Below are 21734 nucleotides of genomic sequence, written 5' to 3'. Positions count from 1 at the left end.
CCTGACAAAACACATTTTTGTAACCCTACAATCTAGGGTGAAAGAGATTGATATCATCTGGCATTTAGCTGCATGTATTATAGCATTTCAAACACTGTTGATGTGGATCGAATGTCTTCTGATCTCTCTTGATTATTGCTGCTTTGAACTCTGTCTAATGAGCAGAGGCAGAAGTTCAAAAGGTGTGACAGTGAGTTTAGATGCAGGGGTCAAAATTTTGATTTTGTGGCTTTTAAAATCAAGCCAAAGGTCATCTTGTAGAGTCAACGTGTTTGTTTTAAAATCGCCCTTTCAGTTCGTTGATTTCAGCACCTCTTTCTACATAATGTGAGCGATGAACTGCTCTGATCTGAATGCAGAGGATGCTTTTTCTAAAACAGTCTAGCTAAAGGAAAGAGATGAGGTCAAGAAACTTTCCTAACAGGTCATATTAAGTTTGTAGATTTGCTATGCTTGTGCATATTTTTTTTCTCATTAAGGTAAAAATGTTCTGAAATAAGTCATTAAAATTGATGGCTAAACCAAAGGTCACAGGCCGATATTCCCTAAAGAGTTTCAAGATAAGTAAGAACAAGGTACATGTCACGTGTTTTGTTAGTAAAATTAAACTCCACAGACATTCAGCATTACTAACCCGATTGTTCACTGTTTTTGGAAGAGCAATATAATTGAGCATAGATAACCAACAAAACACAGAGAAGCAGCATTCAGCTTCTATGCACCACAAATCTGGAACAAACTTCCAGAAAACTGCAAAGATGCTGAAACACCGAGTTTCTTTACATCCGAGCTAAAAACCCACAGGTTGCCTTTAATAACTGGAACACTGAGCAACATATTTGATGTGTAGTCATGATTCTGATGATGGCATTTGATAAAATCTGCTGCTTGTTTCATAATTGGTGACTGTATTTTCTTTGAACTGCCTTTTTGCTGAAATGTGCTGTACAGATAAACAAATAAACAAATGTACCAGCTGGTTCTAGGCTGTTTTTCTTTAATATCTGGAATAAAATGGATTGACATTAGGATGCTTTTTCAAATGAACAACTTTTTTTGTCCAGACTAAAAAAAAATGCTGCTACTTTAAAAGTGGATTTCAAACCTCACCGGCTCTTGGCGTACTAGTCAACTGGAATTAAGAGGGAAGAAGTAACACATGTACTGCACAACACTGTTTCTATGTCAAAGAGAAGATTGCTGTTTATAAAGCAAAAAGTGGGCCTTTTTAAGCGCCTTCATTAAGTGCTCTTTCAATATGTTAAGTATCCCCGCCCTCTGTGAAGTCAGCAGGACTAGGTCATCCAGCAGAGGGAGCTATGCCCCCGTTTCTCTTTCTGTCATTGTAACGTTATCCAGATAAACTCTTCCTTCGGAACGTTATTTCATTTCTGCTTTTGTGACTGATTTTTTTCAAGCAGTAAAGTAATAATTAAACATTTAAATGATTCATTTCCAGCCTCTGTCCGAGGGTATGTTAGTTGGTGGCAATTTATCGATTTGTATCAGCAGGTTGCAGAGCTAAAATTCAACCTATATATTCTGTGACCGGTTGTTTGTTTTCTTTTAGAGGAAAGGAAATATGTCAAATGTCAAAATACATTTTATTTAATAAAATAAAAAAATAAAATAAAAGTTAGCAGAGGATGGTTTCGATCCATCGACCTCTGGGTTATGGGCCCAGCACGCTTCCGCTGCGCCACTCTGCTTCCGCTCTAATTGTCCGAAATGTTTATAATATACAGTACCCACCTGATACGAATGAGTTCGTATTTATAAATAGATTATACAATAATACCCTTACAGGCTGTGTGGAAATGCCCAAAGCATAAAGTTAGCTTACACAATATTCCACAGACATTCACTCCGGATATGTCTGGTTTCACACTGCTCACCCACTCTTGACAACGTGGGCAAACGGTTACTTGACGTCGCACTTAGGAGGGTCAATGATTAAATTATACAGAAGTGCAACGTTGGGTGTGTGTGCGCGCGCGCACGAGCGTGTGTGTATATCTACGATGTTGGTCATAATAATAATAAACATTAATATCGACCGACTGTGCAGTCTTTATTTCATGACATTAGCCAACTTAGTCAATTTCTATCAGACAATATGTTAAATAAAGCAAGTTTGCTCCACTTTTCCTGATTCTACATCCACAGACCTAGCAAAACTAAACAAAAACAATATTTCCATGACATATTTGATTGTTAAAACCCCGAGTGAAATATTGTTGGAGTTCATTCGTTTCTGTCTCTGAGCTCCGGTCCGTTCTGTCTCTGGTTAAGGTCCGTTAACCAGTTTCAGGACCCGATTAGAACCCCTGAGTGTAAATTACCTTGAGAAATAATGAGATGTGATTATATAAAAGCTGGCTTTAATTCCGAAAAATGATCAAATGTTTACAAGCCACACATCATACAAATGGAACAGATAGAGTGACATTCACCGTCCAGCGCTGGGTCACACTTAGCTCACCTTATGGATAGAACAAAGTGAGGCAAAGACTGAAGCGCGAGTTTCATGTCAGTATCCATGTGTTCACGGAGGGTGAACACATGGATACTGACAATGGCCGACGTCTGTCACCAACTTTATCCTTTAAAATGTTAAAATGTGTTTATTTTTCCCTGCAATCTGTACCCTCTGTAGACGGGTAGTCTAAAATAGTTTCAGTCTGTTTATGTATGACTGCCGGCAGACACAGATAGACATGGTTACGTAAGCTGCAGCAGGTACGTCTAAACAGTTAAAAGAGGCTAAAGGAGACAGAGGAAAAGACAGATCCTCCACCAGTATACAGTGAAACACTCAGACCCGTTTAGATCTGACAGACCACGTAAGCATTCAGGAAGCATTCCTTTGTCACTTCCCAGAAGCCGTTCTTTGACACCGTGGTGCAGCCTACATCCTGGACGGACGCATCTGGCTGCCCGGCTCCCCATTTGGTAAAGGTCAGAGGTCGATTATTCGCATCAAGAGTGAAATTTCCCTGTGCTTTTTCCTTGTTGACGTTGATCCAGACGGTTTTGTATGCGTCGCCAAACACTTCAGTCAGAGCACTGTTTTCCTCTTCGCTCTGAGGTAAAGCCAACTGCAACCCCAGCTGGGAGCAGAACTCCACTGCCTTCTTGAAACGCTGTCTCTCCTTGTTGGACACAAAGTATTTCTCACCGACCTTTCGGACAAAGCTGTAAGTTATAGCTAAAGGAAAGAAACACATTTTTAAAAAGAATTGTTTTAACATCAAAATGCCAAAAGATGAAAAAATAAACAGGAGCAAGAGGCAAAAACATATTAGGTCTTTTATTGAAAACACCTAAATTTAAATAGTCTACTCATCCTCTGATTAAACATTTTAAGACTATAGCCATTTTTATTGTTGAGTTAATAAATGGCTTAACGCATGACTTGATTTGATTTAATAAGTACTAATGAAATCTACTCTGCTCCACAATGCATTACAGTAGATCTTAATACTGATACTTACCCAGCTCTAACTTGGTCAGTTGCTGCTGTATGACCTTGATGTCAGGACAGCTGCAGCTAACACCTAGATCAGAACAGATTACAGTTTTTTTTATTATATATCTCTAAAGGTAAGAAAACTGATGATTTTTCTGTTAATAGTAATTATAAATCTGACAGTCTTAAAGGTGCATTTTATGGTTTTTGTGGAAGGTGTTCCTAGCACAAACAATTAAAAGCAGACTGCAAAACAAGACAAAATATGTGAAACCTGGCTCTCCGCGTGGCCCTTGTGGTCCAGCCGGGCCCGTTTTCCCAGGTGGTCCAGCTGGTCCTGCCGGTCCCGGTCGTCCTTGGAATGGACCGCACAAATAAAACAAAACAAAAAGAAAACAACTAGCATCATTATTGCCAACAAACATTAAGGGGAAATATTGGTCAGCTGCTCCAGCCATTCAAGCAGCAATATTTACAAACTTTAATTCAAATTCAAAAGAACTTTATCGATCCCAAAGGGAAATTAAACTAAATGTGATTTTGTCTCAGGTAAAGACATAAAGACAGCTGCCTTACCCTACCGAATGGTACTTGGACAGTTTGGACTGCTGTTTCAAACCCATATTTAGAACCATCTAAACAAGTTCAAGTTTATGTTTATTGTTTATGACGATACAAGGAACAGCCTTGACCTTTTTTATACCTATTGCAGACAGTCCAGGGGCTCCTGGTGGTCCTGCTGGTCCGTCTAGTCCTGCCATTCCTCTCGGTCCTGCCGGTCCAGCTGTTCCTGGTGGCCCTATTGGACCTGCTAGTCCAGGTGGCCCCGGTAGGCCTCGTGGTCCCGCCGGTCCTGGGCCAAAAACAACAACAACGAAACAAAAAGCAGGGGGGAAAAAAGGACACGACAGAGTAAAACTTGGGTTATCTGAAGAACACAGGATCACAACAGCAAGGCATTCACTGCTTAAAAATTTATAGATGTCACTAGAAAAACAAAACGTACCTGGGAGAGATTCTCCAGGTGGTCCTGTTTCTCCTGCCGGTCCTTGTGGTCCCATTAAACCAGCTAGTCCTCTTGCTCCAGGTGATCCTATTGGTCCAGGAAGTCCTGGTAGACATGAGTGAAAAGACAATAAAATTAAAAAATAAAATGTGGGTTGCCTGAAGCACAATGAACTACAACAGTTATCCATTCATTGGTCAAAAACGGATAGATGTCACCAGACCTCGTTCTCCTCTTGGTCCAGGAGGTCCTTGCATTCCAGGTATTCCAGGAGTTCCAGGTATTCCTGAATGGGGAAGAAAAATGGAACAAGAAACCCTAAAATGAATTAACACTTTATAAGTCTACAAAGTGCTTCAGATGCACTGCTCACATTATTCTTTCTAAACTGGTATTTTTTATTTCTTTGCTTCTTTGAGAAAATATCTGTTCAAATGACGATTCGAACAAAAAACATGGATATAGTAATGCCGCTGTAGGATTATTACTTATCTGTCGAAATGCAGATGGAAGAAGGTTTCTAATCACGGGCAGCGAAGGTTAATGTTTCACTCAGGAAAACTGGACTTCACTTTTTATTTGACATTTATTAGATTCTCTTTAAGCACATAAGCTGTAATAAAATAACCAGCATCACTTAACAACATCATTTCTAGTCAGATAAGAGATGTGAACAAAGATGCAGACCCTGTCTGGTTTTAAGAGATACTAGGGTTGTTCTTTTTCCATTTTTCCCCCTTTAGCTGATAAAAAAAGCTCAAATATTCCAGATATTTTCTTCTTATTTTATAACTTTTATCTACATTTCTTAAATGAGTGTAAAACTAACTATTCTCTAAGAGTGTTTTCACACCTGACAGTCGGGTTTGATTGGGAACCAAAACTGCTACGCTGTCAAATGAATCAAACAGAATCATCTATTCCCCTCCTCACCTGTGGTGGCGCTGCACCAAGAACCACCGAAAGAAGATGACATGAAAACTTCTGAAGAAGACACAAGCGCAATGTCCTTCTTCACAAAATGTGAACAAAAACGAAGTGGGATCTGGCTTGAGCTGTTCTAGGATTTCTCCTATGTCTTTAGTAAAAGATCATGAACCATTCTCCCATCTCGCTTTAGACTCTCGCATTTGTTTTGGTTGTATTTACCCAGAATGCCCTGCGCTATAGTCCACTTACTTATTTTGGATCGGTCTCCGACATTCACCTGTGCATTAGAACCGCACCAGAGTTCACTTCAAGGATCCGAGACCGAGGTTTTATACAAACCAGAGTTTGCTTTTCTGGTCTGCATCAGTTTGATGGTGTGTTCACATTTCCCCCAAACGAACTTAGACAAACAGACCAGAGTTCAATTAAGGAAAACAAAACAGGGCTGGTGTGAACCTTAGGACAAAAACTGTAATTTTAATAATTTGTTTTAGTTTTATATTTTTTAAACCAGACGGCTTTACTGTTTCTCCATTTAAGACATCAAAAATGTTCAACCTTTAATGTTTCCTCTATGTCGCTTTAAGGAAATCTTTTGTTTTTGCTTTAGCTAGATGCTGTAGCAATATGTGAATTCAGTGGCCTTTAAAAGGTTAAAATGTGCATTTCAAGTTGAACTATTTTTCATATTTTTATATAATAAGTTCTTCGTAATGATGATTGAATTTTAACTGAGATTTTAAGGCTTAAGTCCACATATAGGACTCACCCGTAGTGGCGCTGCACAGAGAACCGTTGGTTTTAGACAAGTTTTCAAATCGTTACATCATTTCTACTTACAGTCTTATTTATAGACGAGGGTGAAGTTCAGAAACTGATGGTCATTCTAGTAAATTGCGTCAAACTTTTCTGTAGGATTTCCTGACTCATCATTCTGTGTAAAGAACCTCCCCAGTAACATGGAAGATGGAGTTTCTCTTCCTTTTTTTCTTCCTAAAGTAAGTTTAATGCCTTCTTGTCAATCTGACATTAGTTTTATCTACAATTCTGTATTTTCTGACATATTTTACAGACATGGTCCTTTGCGAGGAAAGTTTTGTCACTCACCTGGAAATCCCATCGGCCCTCTGCTGCAATACGGAGGTTGAACACATGGATACTGACAATGGCCGACGTCTGTCACCAACAAAACGATTCCAAATAAGACAGGGAGCCTCATCTTGTCGGACTTGCAGAGCTGAAATGTAGATAAAACACGGCTCAGACTTCAAACGTGCATCGATGTGTACGTCTCAAGTTTCTGTGTTATTTTCTGACAGCTAAAAACCAAAATCTCATTTGACATGATCGAGAATAAAGCGAGCCACGCGCTAACGGACCTGGTTGCGACCAAGAGCCCACATGTACTCGTCGAAAACTCTGAACCTGCTTTACGTCTTAGCAACAATATACCAAAACAACACAGTTTCTCTGTTGTATATTGATTTTTCAATTATTATTTATCATTGAAAAATAATGAATAATAAAACCGTAGTAAACACACATAGAAATAAGAATAAAAGAACTTACTATATTCGATATGCTGCCACCACCCAGTCCTGCCAAAGAGTAATGACTAAGATCAAGTTTGAGCTCGTATAAAGAAGGAAGGAACTGAAAAAAAGGTGATGTCATTCTATGGGACGTTTTATACTATTTTCACCATTTTTGGGGGCGGAGGGTGGGTGGGTGATGTCATGCTCTATATTTTCTACTGTTCCATTTTTGTTGATTTCCTAATTTGGTTCAATACAAGATGCAGCGGTGAAAACATTCAGCAAATGACGCGGAACCCGCAAACCCAGAATAGATCCCAAAATCAAATGGTTATTTAATCGATTACATAAAAAGAAAACAAAGTGGACTTCATGGCTATTTGTCTATTTTTATTGCAATCCCATTTCGTATTAAATACCTTCATTTTTTATAAATATATATAAAAATTAAGGTACACAAAGTATCTATCCATCCATCCATTTTCTTACACCCTTGTCCCCCAGTGGGGTCGGGAGGGAAGCTCCAAGCTGAGAAAACCTCACTGCTGTGATCAGTGTGACAGGAGTTCTTCTGCCGCATGGATTCTGAGACCTTTCCTCTGAGACGTGTGTGGAATGAGCTTTATTCGTCTGTCGTCTCTGAAGTGTCATCGACTGATCCACACTGGAGAGAAATCTTATGTCTCTAGCCACTGCAGCAAGAGATTTGCAAAGTCTGGAAATTTGAAAAGTCAGGTGAGAATTCACACGGGAGAATTCCTGTGTGGAGAGAGTTTGGCATCTTTAAAGTGTCACCAACACGTCCACACAGACGAAAAGCCATGCACCTGTGAGCAGTATGGAAAGAGTTTTGCTTTGTCAAACTAGTTGAAGAGTCATCAAACTACCCACACAGCTTCATGTCTGTGGCTGCTGCAGCAAAAGTTTCAAAATGCTGGGGCATTTGAAAGCACATCAGAGAATCCACAGGAGAGAAGCTGTAAGGCTGTGAACGATGTGGATGATGCTTCAGTCAGTCAGGAACTTTGAAAGCACATCAGAGAATCCATGATGGAGAGACAGGATAACCTGATCCATCTCCGTCTCCTGTCTCGTCTTGATATGTCACCAACACAAATGGTGAAAACTTTTTTTTTAATTGAATTCACTCACATGCAATTTATGGTGTGAAATTTTCTTTCAGATTTCCAGACTAAACGACAATACCATCTGCATTTACTGCATTATAATATCCGGTTGTTGTTGCCATATGTCGTGAATGATATATGGCCCAGCCCTACTCTGTAGCATCATGAACTGTGTATGTTTGAGTACAGTGATGCTCCAAAGAGCAATTTCTTTCATGAGGAGCCTACACACACACACACACACACACACAGACACGCGCACACACACACACACACACACCCACACACACACACACACACACACACACAGAAAATGTGTGATCGTGTCCTTGAGCTCCTCCACTGCCGGTGGTTAGAGAATGCTAGTCTAAATCATTTCAATACAAATGGATGCTAATGATTTGATACATTCCATGTAAGTTCAGAACAAAGCTCCACATTTACAACCATATCCACTTCACCTTCGAGAGCATTCGCTCTTATCTCCACACCCATTAACAACCACTGGAAAGTCTGCAAGCTATACGAGTTGATGGCCTGACCTATTAGCACGTTCACCATCCAAAGGCATTGCAGGAATGAGCAATAAGACCTACTGACTATGTAAATACAGTCGTTCAAGAAACGACACGTTTGCAGGTTTGCTTTTGTTAAGCTAACTTTGCAACAGTTGACCTTACAGGCTTAAGCTCTCAATCGTCATAGAACAAAGGTTAAAACAGAATCCAGTTGAAAGCTTGACACCCTTTTCGACTCTCATATTGAGGAAAACCAAACCAGCGGCTGCATTACTGTGATCTAACTTGCATGTCGGGGTTGTTTTAAATGGCTATTCTTATTACTTTAGGTTTGGCTTGCCAAGTAAACTTACATTTGGATGCAGTCAGTGGAAATTAATGTGAAGTGTCAATGAGATTATCACTGGTTTTATAGTCGTTTGATATAAAGAAAAACGTCCAAATTTTGGTTTGAGTACTTTCAATCCCCGAGGAAAAGTTTAAATTGTGTAAGAACAGACTTAAAGCACAGATTTAAAGCACAGCATTTATTCTTCACTTTTAGACGTCAGCATTTTCCTTGGTATCATTATCAACATTTACAGCTGAATGCTGTCCGTCTTGTCGCTCCCTTAGGATTGCAACCATGTCCCCCAGTAGGCCGAGGCAGGCCGTGTAGAAATGGGACGCCTGTCTCAGCTCCTCTCTTCGGATGGCCGCTTCTTCCCGGAGGATTTCCATCCATGAGCTGTGGTGCCGCTCACGCTGCTGCCGGTTCTCCTCTTCCTCATTCACGTCTGACACGCCCCGCCTTCTTCGTCTCTTCCCTGGGGAAAAAAGATTTAATAAGTATTAAAGCACAGCTACAGTGATTTAAAAACAACTATATATCTGAATATGAGTAGTTTATCACTACTAGACATAATAAAATGCTAACAGTGATTGACAGGGGAATGGAGCTAGAAATTTTGATTTCTAAACTCCTTTGGTTGCTTATATCATACATTGTATGATATAATATCTGATACAAGTTAAAATCAATGGATAAAAAGGTGAATATGTCTTTATTTTTGACAGTGCCACTTTCCAAACGGAAGCCACAGCTCATAACAGTTTAAAGAGCTGATATCTGTGTTTGTCTGTTTTTAAAATCACATTATCCACAGGATAATGAAATGCAAAACTAATAGCTTGTGGTGATAAGGATGTCTAATAATGTCTTCCATCAAAGCAGACAGATGAACCGTGCTCACCGGAGCGGCGGCGCTGGCTGGACGGCAGCGGTGTCCAGCCAGCGCTGGGAGGAGAGTCTGAGGAAGTAGAGGTGCTGGAAGAGCTGGGAACCGAAAGAAATGACGGGAAATCCTCCGCATTGGTTTCAGTCTCTGCACCACGGGGGAGAGATCCTGTGCAGAAAGCAAACCAGTTAAATACAATTCACTCTGATTTAAGGACGCAGAGCTCAGTTCAAGCTCAACAACCTGTTGTTTTACCGTGTTAATCCAGCTTTGATTGACTTCCGTTTACAGTTATTGAAATTATACGAGTTAAAATACAAGAAAATTACTCAAGTCAGAGTAAAAAGGTGTTTGGTAAAACGTCTACTCAAGTACTGAGCAACTGATGAAATTATCAGTCATTTGATATTTAAAAATGACATCAGATGGACCGAGTTAGGTGGACATTTTGGTATTCTAAGGACCAAAATGCGGTAACACATATAACAAAATCAGGCCAAAAAATTTTTCCAAATCAGATTCTTTCAGTAAAAACTTCTGAAACTTTAACATTTGTTTTTCCTTCAGTGGGTAGAAAATCCAGAAATTTTACTCAAGAGTAGAAAATACTTCATAATAAAAATACTCTAGTAAACGTAAACAGTACATGGTAGTAAAAATACTCCTAAAGTAAGAAATTTTTTTCAAAGAAGTTACTAAAGTCCATGTAATTGGGTAAATGTAACTAGTTACTAACCAACCTTTATATGGATACAGAGATGAATAAAACCTTACCATTGCAGATGTCCTCCAGCAGAGAGGTGTCGCTGTCCACGCTTTCCTCCCCTCCACGACTTGCAGGGCGATGGCCATGAATATCGTCCATAAGGTCGAACCGCTGCCTCGGGTTTTGGTTGGACCCGCCCTGCCCGTTGTCGTCTTTCATGTTTTTGTAGTCGCTTTTTAGCTTTTCCACCTTTTCCCAGCACTGTTGGGATGTTCTGTGATATCCGGAGCCGGTCATCCTTTCCGCTACATTTTCGTTTCCAGTCGCTCCGTCTAGCTGGTGTTGAATGTTGCAGTCCTCAATAATTGACAGAAAAGTCTCCACCTCATCGCTGCCCGGATTACACGTAGGTTGGAACGACTCCATTGCTACTCTCTCTCTCTCTCTCTCTCTCTTCTTGCTACGAGTTTGAGAAAAGGCCGTTTTTCTTCTTTATGCTTGGATCTGACCACGCCCATGACCAATCAGTGAAGAGGTGTAAAGCTTGCAACCCCCCCATTCAGCCCCTATTCAGAGCAGGGACCGAAAAAAATCAAGAACCGCGCTGGAAAAAACGGCAGCGGAACCGGGTCCAGGAGAGCCAGTGGAAAAGAGGCAACATACTCAAGTTCTGTCCCTTCAGTTTAGGAAATTGAAAAGCCAAATGCAATTAAAAAAGTTTTCACATGTAAACCCAAACGACACACTCAAGTCAGTCATAAAGACAAACCTAAATTGAAAATGAAGCCAGTTTTCTGCCTGGCCATGGACATAGCATGTCTTCCGCCACTGCAGCATCCCCGTTGGGGCAGAGGGAAGAAATGCCCGAACAGAACAAGCAAAAGGGTAAAGCAACACAAAGCATGGAGTGTAATAAATATATGGGTGTTAAAGAACATGAAATCAACCGTTGAAACAGCAACAATTTAATTCAGGTCATTACCAGAAAAACGATTACAATGTTTTTTTTTTTTTATAATACCACTCAGCCTGCACTAATGGCCATCCCGGCGCGCAGTCTTTCTTCTCAGCGCTCGCTATGAAGCCATGTAGCGATAGCTAGCAAAACTACTACTACCCCTGCACACACCACGAACTCTAACTAACACGCTTATAGTCTAAAAAAAACCCATCGAAACACTCTTAGTAAAATCCACAGCATCGCTGCGCCCTAGTCTCTTGCCGTATCCAACCCCCCCTACACACACACACACACACACACACACACACACACACACACACGTGTCTCTCTCCGCGTGTCTCCGTTCTACCTAGCAACAGACCGTCAACACATTTTCATTGGTTGTTTCGAAATGTGGTACATTTAGACCCCACAAAATAAGGCGGAAATGATCAATCTTATTTCTGGATTTTTTTTTTGAAGTAAATAACCACAAAACCAATATAAAAACACCACTTTTATAAAGTTTGAAGTCCGTGCTGTCCAACAGAGTTGAAATGAAAACTCGGTATGCGTCCGTGTTATTACGAAGCCTTATAAATGCGTCACATGCTTGTACGCCACACGGCGGGCAGCGACCGCATGGAGCTGCCCAGTTCACGTTCTTCTGCTTATAAAACGCAGTGATCGCACTGCCCCGTTGTTCTTCTGCATCAGACATGTCGACTGTGAGAATGGCCTGGGCTTTCAGAGAAACCGTTCATCAGCTCTTCTTTATTCTTCCAGGTTTTCTTTGAACAACTGGCATGCTTTTGGGGGGTCTGCTTCATTGGCCCATATTGAAGCTGTAATTTACAATGAAAAAGGTAAATTGCAGGCTTCCCAAATGGCATACTAACAGCTCATTTTACCAGCTAGGATATCTAGCTAATGTGTTTCACCACTAACAATTTCGTATCCCTGAAGATTAATGAAATATGTCAGCTGTAAGCACTTGGAATCGTGATCTCTGTTTTTCTTTAACTCATTTGACAGCAGTTCCTTTTACAACATTTAAAATTTTCATCATAACAGTAATTATGCATAAACTGTTGCGACACCATCAACGTCCCCATGTGATACTTGATTCGTCTTTTGTCTCTTGACTGATCAATATTAAACATTTTCAGAAACTGCCTGATGTGGAAAGGACAAAGTCTTTTTTAAAATATTTTCCAGTAATTAAATTTATAAATGTCTCAGTAAAAAAAAAAGGTATACCGTGCACTAATGTTATTGATTTGTTTCTAACAATTATAAATGTGTCTGGAAAACGTTACTCAGTGAAGTGAACGTGTGACTTTGTAGACCACTTGACAACGTAGTCAAAGCTTTTTGCACATCAACGATTTTCTTTTTTTATTTAAGTGATTGAATTTGTATCTTGGGAACATCCTTTGTCTAAACATTCATGCTAATTAAGGTAAATTAAATGGTCCATAAAATTCAGGACAAGCCTGGTTATAACTGCACCATGAGAGAAGTAAAAGGTTTTAGATCAGTTTTTGAAACAAAACAACAAGACTAAAGGAGAGATCAGTGAATAAAATGATCCCTGGTAGTAGGGTTGGGAATAATTACAATTTTGTTGATTCAGATATTTATTCTGCGTCTTGTTGGATTCCCATTTGTGAGCACCGGGTTATGGAGGACAAAAACCAACATAATAAGAAATAAAAGAATACGTATATAAATAAAAGTATAAATATATGAATAAAAAATAAATATATATCCGACATAAGAAATAAAAGAAAAAATATATAAATAAAAGAATATATATTATAAGAATTAAAAGCTTAAATACATATTTTTGATAAGAAATAAAAGCATAAATATATATTTAGTTTTTCTTTTTCCTTACACATGAGTTTCCGTCAAGAATTTCTTTTTTTTTTTTTTTTTGCTTTGACTTTTTTTTTGCTTTTCCCTTTTCTGCTCGCTGTTTTTCCGCTTGCTGTTTTTCCTGCTGCATCGTTATGGTAATGAGGAGAGCCGCCTTCTATGTCTACTATTGGCCAATGGAGCTTTGGAACCAACGTCACTGCGTCAGACGTTGTGGGGCGTTCAGGTGCAGTCGCTCGGTGCCGTCTTTGCAGGCCACAGACCAAAACAAACTTTATCCCGGTGGTTTTATTATGTTACCGTTCTATATTTTCTGCCATATTTTATAGACGTGGTCGTTACAAGGAAAGTTTTGTCACTCATCTGGAAGTCCCATCGGCCCTGGTATGGGATTCTGCTGCAATACGGAGGTTGAACACATGGATACTGACAATGGCCGACGTCTGTCACCAACAAAACGATTCCAAATAAGACAGGGAGCCTCATCTTGTCAGACTTGCAGAGCTGAAATGTAGATAAAACACGGCTCAGACTTCAAATGTGCAACGATGTGTACGTCTCGTGTTTCTGTGTTATTTTCTGACAACTAAAAACCGAAATCTCATTTGACATGATCGAGAATAAAGCGAGCCACGCGCTAACGGACCTGGTTGAGACCAAGAGCCCACATGTACTCTTGTTTAAAAATCTGAAGCTGCTTTACATCTTAGCAACAATATACAATTTCTCTTTAAAAAATAATGAATAATAAAACTGCAGTAAAAACACAGAAATCAGCATAAAATAATTTACTTTATCAGAAGTAGAAGCGCGGTATGCTGAATATGCTGCTGAATATAGCTTTCAGATGATTATTTAATCGGTTAAAAAAAACAAAGTGTACTTTGTGGCTATTTGTCTATACTGCATTCCCATTTTGTATTAAATACCTTAATTTTTTTGTCAGCATGTAACTTATATAAATAGATGATAACAAATAACATTAACAAGTATCTAAAACTTTTTGGTGTCAAAAACCCGTTTTAAAATATTTATCCCCACCATAGAAAATTAACTTTCTGGAAGATGTTTTCTTTTCATCAACATCCCTGTGTTTTGTTTCTGTCTGTCGACTGTTTGGTTCTTATGTTGGAAATATGCCAAAATGTTGTAGTGAATTTAACATTTTGCGTTTCCCCATCTCTTCATGCCGAAACAGAAATCAACTGTTGAGCGGATAAACATGTCGGGAGCGTTCCTACAAATGTAAGCAACGCGTCATGTTGTTCTCTGAAAGTACTTTAAGTATGAAGGGACCAAAGGGGGAGCTGACACAAAGTTTAAACAGTCTCAAATTTCATGAGGAAAAGCAGAAATGTGCTTTAAGCTTCCTTGGCTAACAGCTATGTTAGTCAGTAAATTTGTTAATAGTCACTTCATTTAGTGGTGCTATGTGTTGCCTATTTTACCAATTTAATTAATCTACTTTCTTCAATTAACTTAATATAGTAAGGAGCATAGGAATGTGATTTTCAGAATTTATTCCGTTGTTAAGTTTCTGTTTTTTGCCACTTCCTGTCCGAGGAAAAGTGTTGGGGAAGCAGGGGGGTTAAAATCTGTGTGCTTGTCAGCAAGAGGGGGATTTCAAGTTTAGCTGAATTGTTTTGGGCTTAGTTGAGATTGATCTTTAGTTCTGTTTTCTTTGTAGTGTGTAAATGGTTTTGTATGTATAAATGTATAAGTTTATTATTTGGTTAAAATTTAGAATATCTAATTCCACTTTCTGCACCATTTTAAGAATGTTTGTTGCAGTATATTTGTTTAGTTTTTTACGTTTGATCAATGTTGTCAACCTATTATTTTTTCCAGTTTCAGTTTGTTTATTATTTATTTTGCATTGGTTGTTCTACTCCTAATTGTACTGACTGAACGAATAAAAGTTTTGTTGTTTTTTTTACATTTAAACAAAATTTCTGAAGCTATTGGTGTATTTAATTGTGCTGTAATGGTGCAGAGTTTAAAAACAGACTTTTTTAAAAGTCAATTCAGCACAGTTTTTTCTGTATCAGGTCGGTATTGGCTGATGCTAAAACTCAGATGTCTGTTTTAGTATTGGAAGTGAAAAAAGAGGATCGGTGCATCCCAGGTAACAACCAGGCCTGAGCTCTCACTATTGTTGTTTCTCAACAACAATAGTGTTGAGAAACAACAATAGTGTTGTTTCTCAACACTATTGTTGTTGAGAAACAACACTATTGTTTCTCAACAATAGTGTTGAGAAACCATTGCTTCCTGGAGCCATGGACTGTGTTGACTTCGTAAATGTTACCCCATGTTACGTTTCTCTGTGTCGTATGCAATACTATGAAGCTTACAGGAAACCGCCTGCACTTTAAGCAACCGTCCCCCACTCAAAAGAGAAAAGTGTAGAGCCAAACAAGGCTGGTGTAAATGAAGTGTGGCCAACATGGACTGAACTGCCCTTACGAAAAGTACAGGCAAATTATAATTCTAGAACAGCACAGAAAATCAATGTCACTGATGTCATTATTCCTCCTTCTGTTTGCTGATTGGCCAGTTGAAATTCTACTAGAGGAATCCACTTGCAAGGGAGAAAGCCCAGGCGGAGCAATGAAGTGAGATGAGAATCTAAATTTTGTAGGAAAGCGACAACCTAAATGCCATCTTTTTAGCAGTAAGCCATCATGCAGAAGTGATTACTGCTGGGTTATATTCAACATTCAGTCAGGATTAGCAGTGCTCTCGGCTCACAGCATGAAGGTTTCAGAGTTTTGGTTTTCTCTGGCACTTGCAGGTTCCCCTCGGTCTCCTAGTGACAAACACACATGCCACCCGTTTGTCAATCTGGCTTGTTTATTAGTTTATTTGTTCAAGCGTTAAGTATTACCAATGCCATGCACTTGAGCATACATGGTCCGAGCTAATCCACAATGCAGGTCAGTTTGGTGGGTTAATTGTTGCCTAAGAACATGCAGGTTATGTAAAGAAATAGTTGAAAATAACAAAAAAGACCCAACAATGTAAAACGAAAGCAAACAATAAATTATTTTTGAAGTAACTGATTTCTTTCGGGTGGTGTTTTCTGCCTGGTGGATGATCTTTCTACAGCTGACAGATGATGTCAGCGTCCAGAGAGCAGTCTGGTGTCACTCTCCAGGTGCCGTCCTCAGCTGCCATTAAGCAGCCTCTGTCCTGAATGCTCTGATCCGGCTGTCTTTCTCCCCATTTAGTAAAGGTCAGAGGTCGATTTTTCATGTCGGACTGGAAGTTCCCTTCTGCTTTTTTCATGTTGATGTTGATCCATGCTCTTTTCTCATGTTGACCCATCAGCTGAAGCAGCATGTGGTTCTCCTCCTCACTCTGGGGCAGAGCCAACTCCAAGCCTCGTTGGAGCCTTCTGGAATTAGAAATGCAGGAAAACATTAAATCCTCAGAAACTAGTAAATCTTTTTCTGGTTGAATCATTGGCTGATCAAACTTGAATAGAAAGCCCACCGAGGTCCACCTTAGCGGTGATCTTCATCTGTCCTTCAATATTCCGTGTGAAAGAATCAAAGATCTCTGGATAAAACGGAACAAGTTTGGTTACCAAAGTTCATTTGGCTGCAGCTCAGAAATATTTTCCACTAGTTTTCTCTCCTCTAGAGTAATATGTTATTCACTATATAATCCCTCAAATAATTCACATGGCAGTGAAAAATGTCAGCGTTTTGGATGTATATAATATAGTGTTTTGGTTCTGTTCTACTGTGGTGTTGAAGAATCAGTGAATGAAATGTCACCATAACTTTATTTATTCAAGTCAGTTTCAGCAAACAGCCATCACATCGTCCACACACAACAGGTCCAGGTGGGTCAGGTGCTCCGCGTTGTCCATGGTTTCCAGTGGTGCCTCAGTACGAAAAACATAAATAAATTTTATTGGTCAGGTTGCTTAAGAGGAAGAGTGTGGTTACAATATTTTCTTTCTCCTGTTCTTCTCCAAATTGTTTTTGTTTCATCTTTAAGTCGTCAGAAAAGCTTTCCTTTATGTGTGTTACCAGGTGATCCAGGTAGTCCTCTGACACCTTTACCATCAGGGGGACCCATCAGGTCACTGTACCTCCTGGGAACCATCAGGCAGAAAACACAGCCGTCGTGTTCTCTGAAAAAAAGTTTTAATTTTCCTTTTCTGTTTTTTAATTAAACATTGATATTTGATCAGTTCATCTAGCAATAATATAATCACACAATTAAACTAGAAGTTTGCAGTAAATAACTTTCTGTCACATGTTCACAAGACAGAGGCCAGAAAGTAAAAAAAGTATTGTAGAACCACCAGAGAATGAGATTCTGTTTGGGATTTCCAATGACTAAATGGTAAAATAAACATGATAAAAAGATCTAAATAAAAAACACTTACTGTCAAAATCTGATCTGCTAATTGTCTGTTTAAAACTCATGTGGATGAAGATTTTGGAGTCATACATTTGAGATCCACCCTGAGAAAAAGATGATTAGTAAAGAATGTTAACACATAGAAAACAAGCAGAAAGTTTCTACAGTGAACTTTCACATCTAAAGTTAGTTTAAGTCTCTACTTTTTTTTAGCATTAAAGTAATACATTTTATTGTTCATGTCAGAAGATGAATTACTTTATGTTTGTAACAAATTTAACAAAATCACCAAATAAAACAGATTTCTGAAGCCTTGATCAGGAGCAGCTCAGTTTTTTTTCACCTATTTTACTTCATAGGTTTGATCTCAGATTCAACTTTTTAGATTGAAAACCGGTTTGACTTTATTGCATTAAATAGAAAACCTAAATCACACCATGTTCTTTTGAATATTTAGTGAAGGACACGGGATCAAATGTTGATATTACCAATGAAATTCCTGATGTTGTAAATATCTATAAGTACCTCTGTGTGTTGTTTCCCTCCATACTGTGGGGACCATCACATGTTATAATGTCATATTTAAACTTAACATTACCATGATGCTGTTCTGTTATATAGAGGTTAACCAGATGTTTTTTGTTTTTTTCATTTCCATGTGCTTTTCCATATTTATCTTCAATTTACCTGGACATACTTAAGATCTGACAATCATAGAGGTTGTGATCAGCACTACTGTCACCTCATAACAAAAACCCTTTCTTCATCGTGGTCTCGGCTCTCTGCATATTTACCCTGCATGGTTTTCTTCATGGGGTGCACAGTGGCGCAGTTGGTATAGCTGTTGCCTTGCAGCAAAACGGTTCTGGGTTCGATTCCCGGCCCCGGTCTTTCTGCATGGAGTTTGCATGTTCTCCCTGTGCATGCGTGGGTTTTCTCCGGGTACTTTGGTTTCCCCCCACAGTCCAAAAACATGACTATCAGGTTAATTGGCCTCTCCAAATTGCCCCTAGGTGTGAGTGTGTGTGTGCATGGTTGTTTGCCCTGTCTGTCTCTGTGTTGCCCTGCGACAGACTGGCTACCTGTCCAGGTTGTACACCGCCTCTCACCCGAAACGTTAGCTGGAGATGGGCACCAGCAACCCTCCCATTAAGGGAACAGGGTGCAAGAAAATGGATGGATTTTCTTCATGTAGTTTCCTCTGTTTCCTCCTTGATGTAAACAGGCTGGGTGAATTGATAGTTTTTACAGATTAGTATTTGTTTCAGGACATATCCATCACCTCGTCCACACATGGTGACGGGTCCACGTGGTCCAGGAAATCCTGCATAAATGATGTCAACCAAAAATGGTACAATAATAGAAAACTAACAAGAACTCACTCTGAAAATGTGATCATCCAGAATGTGCTGCTGCTTTGCCATGGAATGATATTTTGTCAGACCACAGGAACTCTCTGCTTATCTTCTGTATGTTGTTTATTATTCTTGACTAATTATCTTTTCCTCTGGGCTGGATCTCATGTTTGTGAATCTTCATTCACATAAGAAGGTTTTTGAACGGCAAAGCAGCAGCACGTTCTGAACGATCACATTCTGACGGTGAGGTTTTTGATTCATTGTTTATCATTGTACAGTTTTTTTTTTCCTTTTAATTAGCCTTGCATGTTTAAAACTACTTTGTTAATTTGCAAAAAAGAAAAAAGGAGATTCACAATCTCATTTACTGGTGACTTCAACACTTGAGCATTTCTAATGTTCGCCTTGGAAAGATGTGACACAATAACTGACTGTAAACCTGTTCTAACAGGATTAAATGTTTAAATGTGTGTCTGAACTGATAAGAGACAGAAAAGACAGCATCTTTTCTGTTGAGAAAACGATCTTTCAAACTAAGTATCAAATTTAACTCATTTTTTACAGTATCCAACACTAAACTGAGAAGATGAGGCTTTGTTTTCTCTTCTGTGTTTTCTGTCTGATGGTTCCCATGAGCCTCAGTCAGCTGCCGGGTCCCCCTGGTCAGAAAGGTGAACGCGGATTTCCTGGACTACCTGGAATACCTGGATTTAAAGGAGAACCTGGACCACCTGGATTTCCTGGAGCACCTGGAGCAATGGGTATCAACTCACAAAGCAAAGAAAAAGTTTTTCTGAAGAGCTAAAAATCAAACAAAAAGTCTAAGAGAAGAGCAATGAAAAATACTGTAGCCAAATTCGTCATTATTTTCATGTCCAGTGAAGATTGCTTCATCTCTTTTTGGATTCAGGAATTAAGGGAGGAAAAGGAGATCTTGGAGCACCTGGATTTCCTGGAGCACTTGGTCCAAGAGGTATCAACTCACAAAACAAAGAAAAAGTTTTTTCTGAAGAGCTAAAAAATTGAACAAAAAGTCTGTAGAAAGAGAAGAACAACAAAAAATACTGTAGCCAAATACTAAATTTTTTTCATGTCCAGTGAAGATTGCTTCATCTCTTTTTGGATTCAGGACTTAAGGGAGATAAAGGAGATCCTGGATTTCTCGGAGCACCAGGTATCAGCTCATAAAGCAAAGAAAACGTTTTTCTGAATAGCTAAAAGTAGAGCATAAAAAACAAAAAGTCTGTAAAAAGAGAAGAGCAATGAAAAATACTGTAGCCAAATTCTTAATTTTTTTTCATGTCCAGTGAAGATTGCTTCATCTCTTTCTGGATTCAGGAACACCTGGACCTCATGGACCAAGGGGACCAACGGGTATCAGCTCACAAAGCAAAGAAAAAGTGTTTCTGAAGAGCTAAAAAATAGAGCAACAAAATCTGGAGAATGAGAAGAGCAATGAGAAATACTGTGGGCAATTTTTTATGACCAGTGAAGATTTATTCATCTTCTTTTTGGATTCAGGGAAACCTGGAATGACAGGAGCAACTGGACGACCTGGACCTGTTGCCGTGTGTGGACGAGGTGACGACTGTTTATTATTGGAATTATTGGAATATCATATTAATATAGATAAGAGAAAATCACAGGAAAATATTTCTGAGCTGCAGCCAAATGAACTTTGGTAACCAAACTTGTTCTGTTTTATCCAGAGATCTTTGATTCTTTCAGACGGGATATTGAAGGACAGATGAAGATCACCGCTAAGCTGGACCTTGGTGGGCTTTCTATTCAATTCTGATCAGCCAAGAATTAAACCAGCAAAAGCTGTTTTAGAGTTACTGAGGATCTAATGTTTTCTCAATGTCTGATTTAGAGTGTTACACATTTTGTGTCCATGCATGACAAACATCTAAATATTGTTATGCAGCAAAGTTAATAGAGGACTTAAAGCAGTGACTCAGAGAACAGCCACACGATTATTTCACGTTGTCCAAAAAAAAAAAGATAACCTCAAATTTTCTGCATGTTTTTCCAGCTATAACCTTTGACTTTGTGAGGAAGGTGGGTCAGAAATACTTTGTGTCCAACAAGGAGAGAGGATCTTTCCAGAAGGCTGCAGATTTCTGCGACCAACGAGGCTTGGAGCTGGCTCTGCCCCAGAGTGAGGAGGAGAACCACATGCTGCTTCAGCTGATGGGTCAACATGAGAAAAGAGCATGGATCAACATCAACATGAAAAAAGCAGAAGGGAACTTCCAGTCCGACATGAAAAATCGACCTCTGACCTTTACTAAATGGGGAGAAAGACAGCCGGATCAGAGCATTCAGGACAGAGGCTGCAGCATGGCAGCTGAGGACGGCACCTGGAGAGTGACACCAGACTGCTCTCTGGACGCTGACATCATCTGTCAGCTGTAGAAAGATCATCCACCAGGCAGCTTCCTGAGTAATCTAGATATGACTTTAATTAACCTTCGAAGTGCTGTGCTTCAGCCTTTTTACAACTTAATCCAGATTAGTGCATTCATACTGCTTTCATCACTCAGCTCTGTTCTGCTCGTCCTGATGGAGTTTATCCACACTCAGTCTAATAAGTATTTCACAGATCCTGTACACATGACGGAATATAAATTTACGTGTTCATAATTAATAAAATTAAGTATGAATTGA

General features: G+C 39.3%; 3 protein-coding genes and 1 non-coding gene across 5 annotated transcripts; 1 reads left to right on the top strand and 3 right to left on the bottom strand.

Moving 5' to 3' along the window:
- Window positions 1-1637: 1637 nt before the first annotated feature.
- Window positions 1638-1709, bottom strand: trnam-cau (transfer RNA methionine (anticodon CAU)). The gene has a single exon. It is a non-coding gene; the product is annotated as a tRNA-Met (tRNA).
- A 655-nt stretch (window positions 1710-2364) lies between these two features.
- LOC103465934 (uncharacterized) lies at window positions 2365-7102 on the bottom strand. The gene is made up of 8 exons (XM_008411165.2): window positions 6975-7102; window positions 6513-6642; window positions 4699-4761; window positions 4476-4580; window positions 4173-4322; window positions 3744-3824; window positions 3495-3557; window positions 2365-3208 (listed from the first exon to the last, which is right to left on the bottom strand). Exons 1-8 carry the CDS (start codon window positions 7077-7079, stop codon window positions 2826-2828), a joined length of 1080 nt encoding a protein of 359 aa, XP_008409387.2. The 5' UTR covers window positions 7080-7102; the 3' UTR covers window positions 2365-2825.
- Window positions 7103-9055: 1953 nt separating this feature from the next.
- On the bottom strand, window positions 9056-11739 carry LOC103465935 (uncharacterized). Its single transcript, XM_008411166.3, has 3 exons — window positions 10577-11739; window positions 9818-9970; window positions 9056-9391 (listed from the first exon to the last, which is right to left on the bottom strand). Exons 1-3 carry the CDS (start codon window positions 10932-10934, stop codon window positions 9126-9128), a joined length of 777 nt encoding a protein of 258 aa, XP_008409388.2. The 5' UTR covers window positions 10935-11739; the 3' UTR covers window positions 9056-9125.
- A 7448-nt stretch (window positions 11740-19187) lies between these two features.
- On the top strand, window positions 19188-21734 carry LOC108166347 (mannose-binding protein C-like). Of its 2 annotated transcripts, XM_081607814.1 has the most exons (8): window positions 19188-19307; window positions 19629-19825; window positions 19975-20037; window positions 20194-20238; window positions 20403-20438; window positions 20586-20645; window positions 20774-20839; window positions 21100-21734. In XM_081607814.1, the coding sequence occupies exons 2-8, from the start codon at window positions 19651-19653 to the stop codon at window positions 21480-21482; spliced, it is 828 nt and encodes a 275-aa protein (XP_081463940.1). In that variant the 5' UTR covers window positions 19188-19307; window positions 19629-19650; the 3' UTR covers window positions 21483-21734. The 2 variants fall into 2 exon arrangements, with proteins under 2 accessions (XP_081463940.1, XP_081463941.1); XM_081607815.1 differs by lacking the exons at window positions 20194-20238; window positions 20403-20438.

This window comes from Poecilia reticulata, chromosome 6 (genome assembly GCF_904066995.2).
Source record: "Poecilia reticulata chromosome 6, P_reticulata-male-v2, whole genome shotgun sequence".
Lineage (NCBI taxonomy): Eukaryota > Metazoa > Chordata > Actinopteri > Cyprinodontiformes > Poeciliidae > Poecilia > Poecilia reticulata.
The sequence above is the reverse complement of the archived record's forward strand: the minus strand, read 5'-3'. Positions and strand labels throughout refer to the sequence as shown.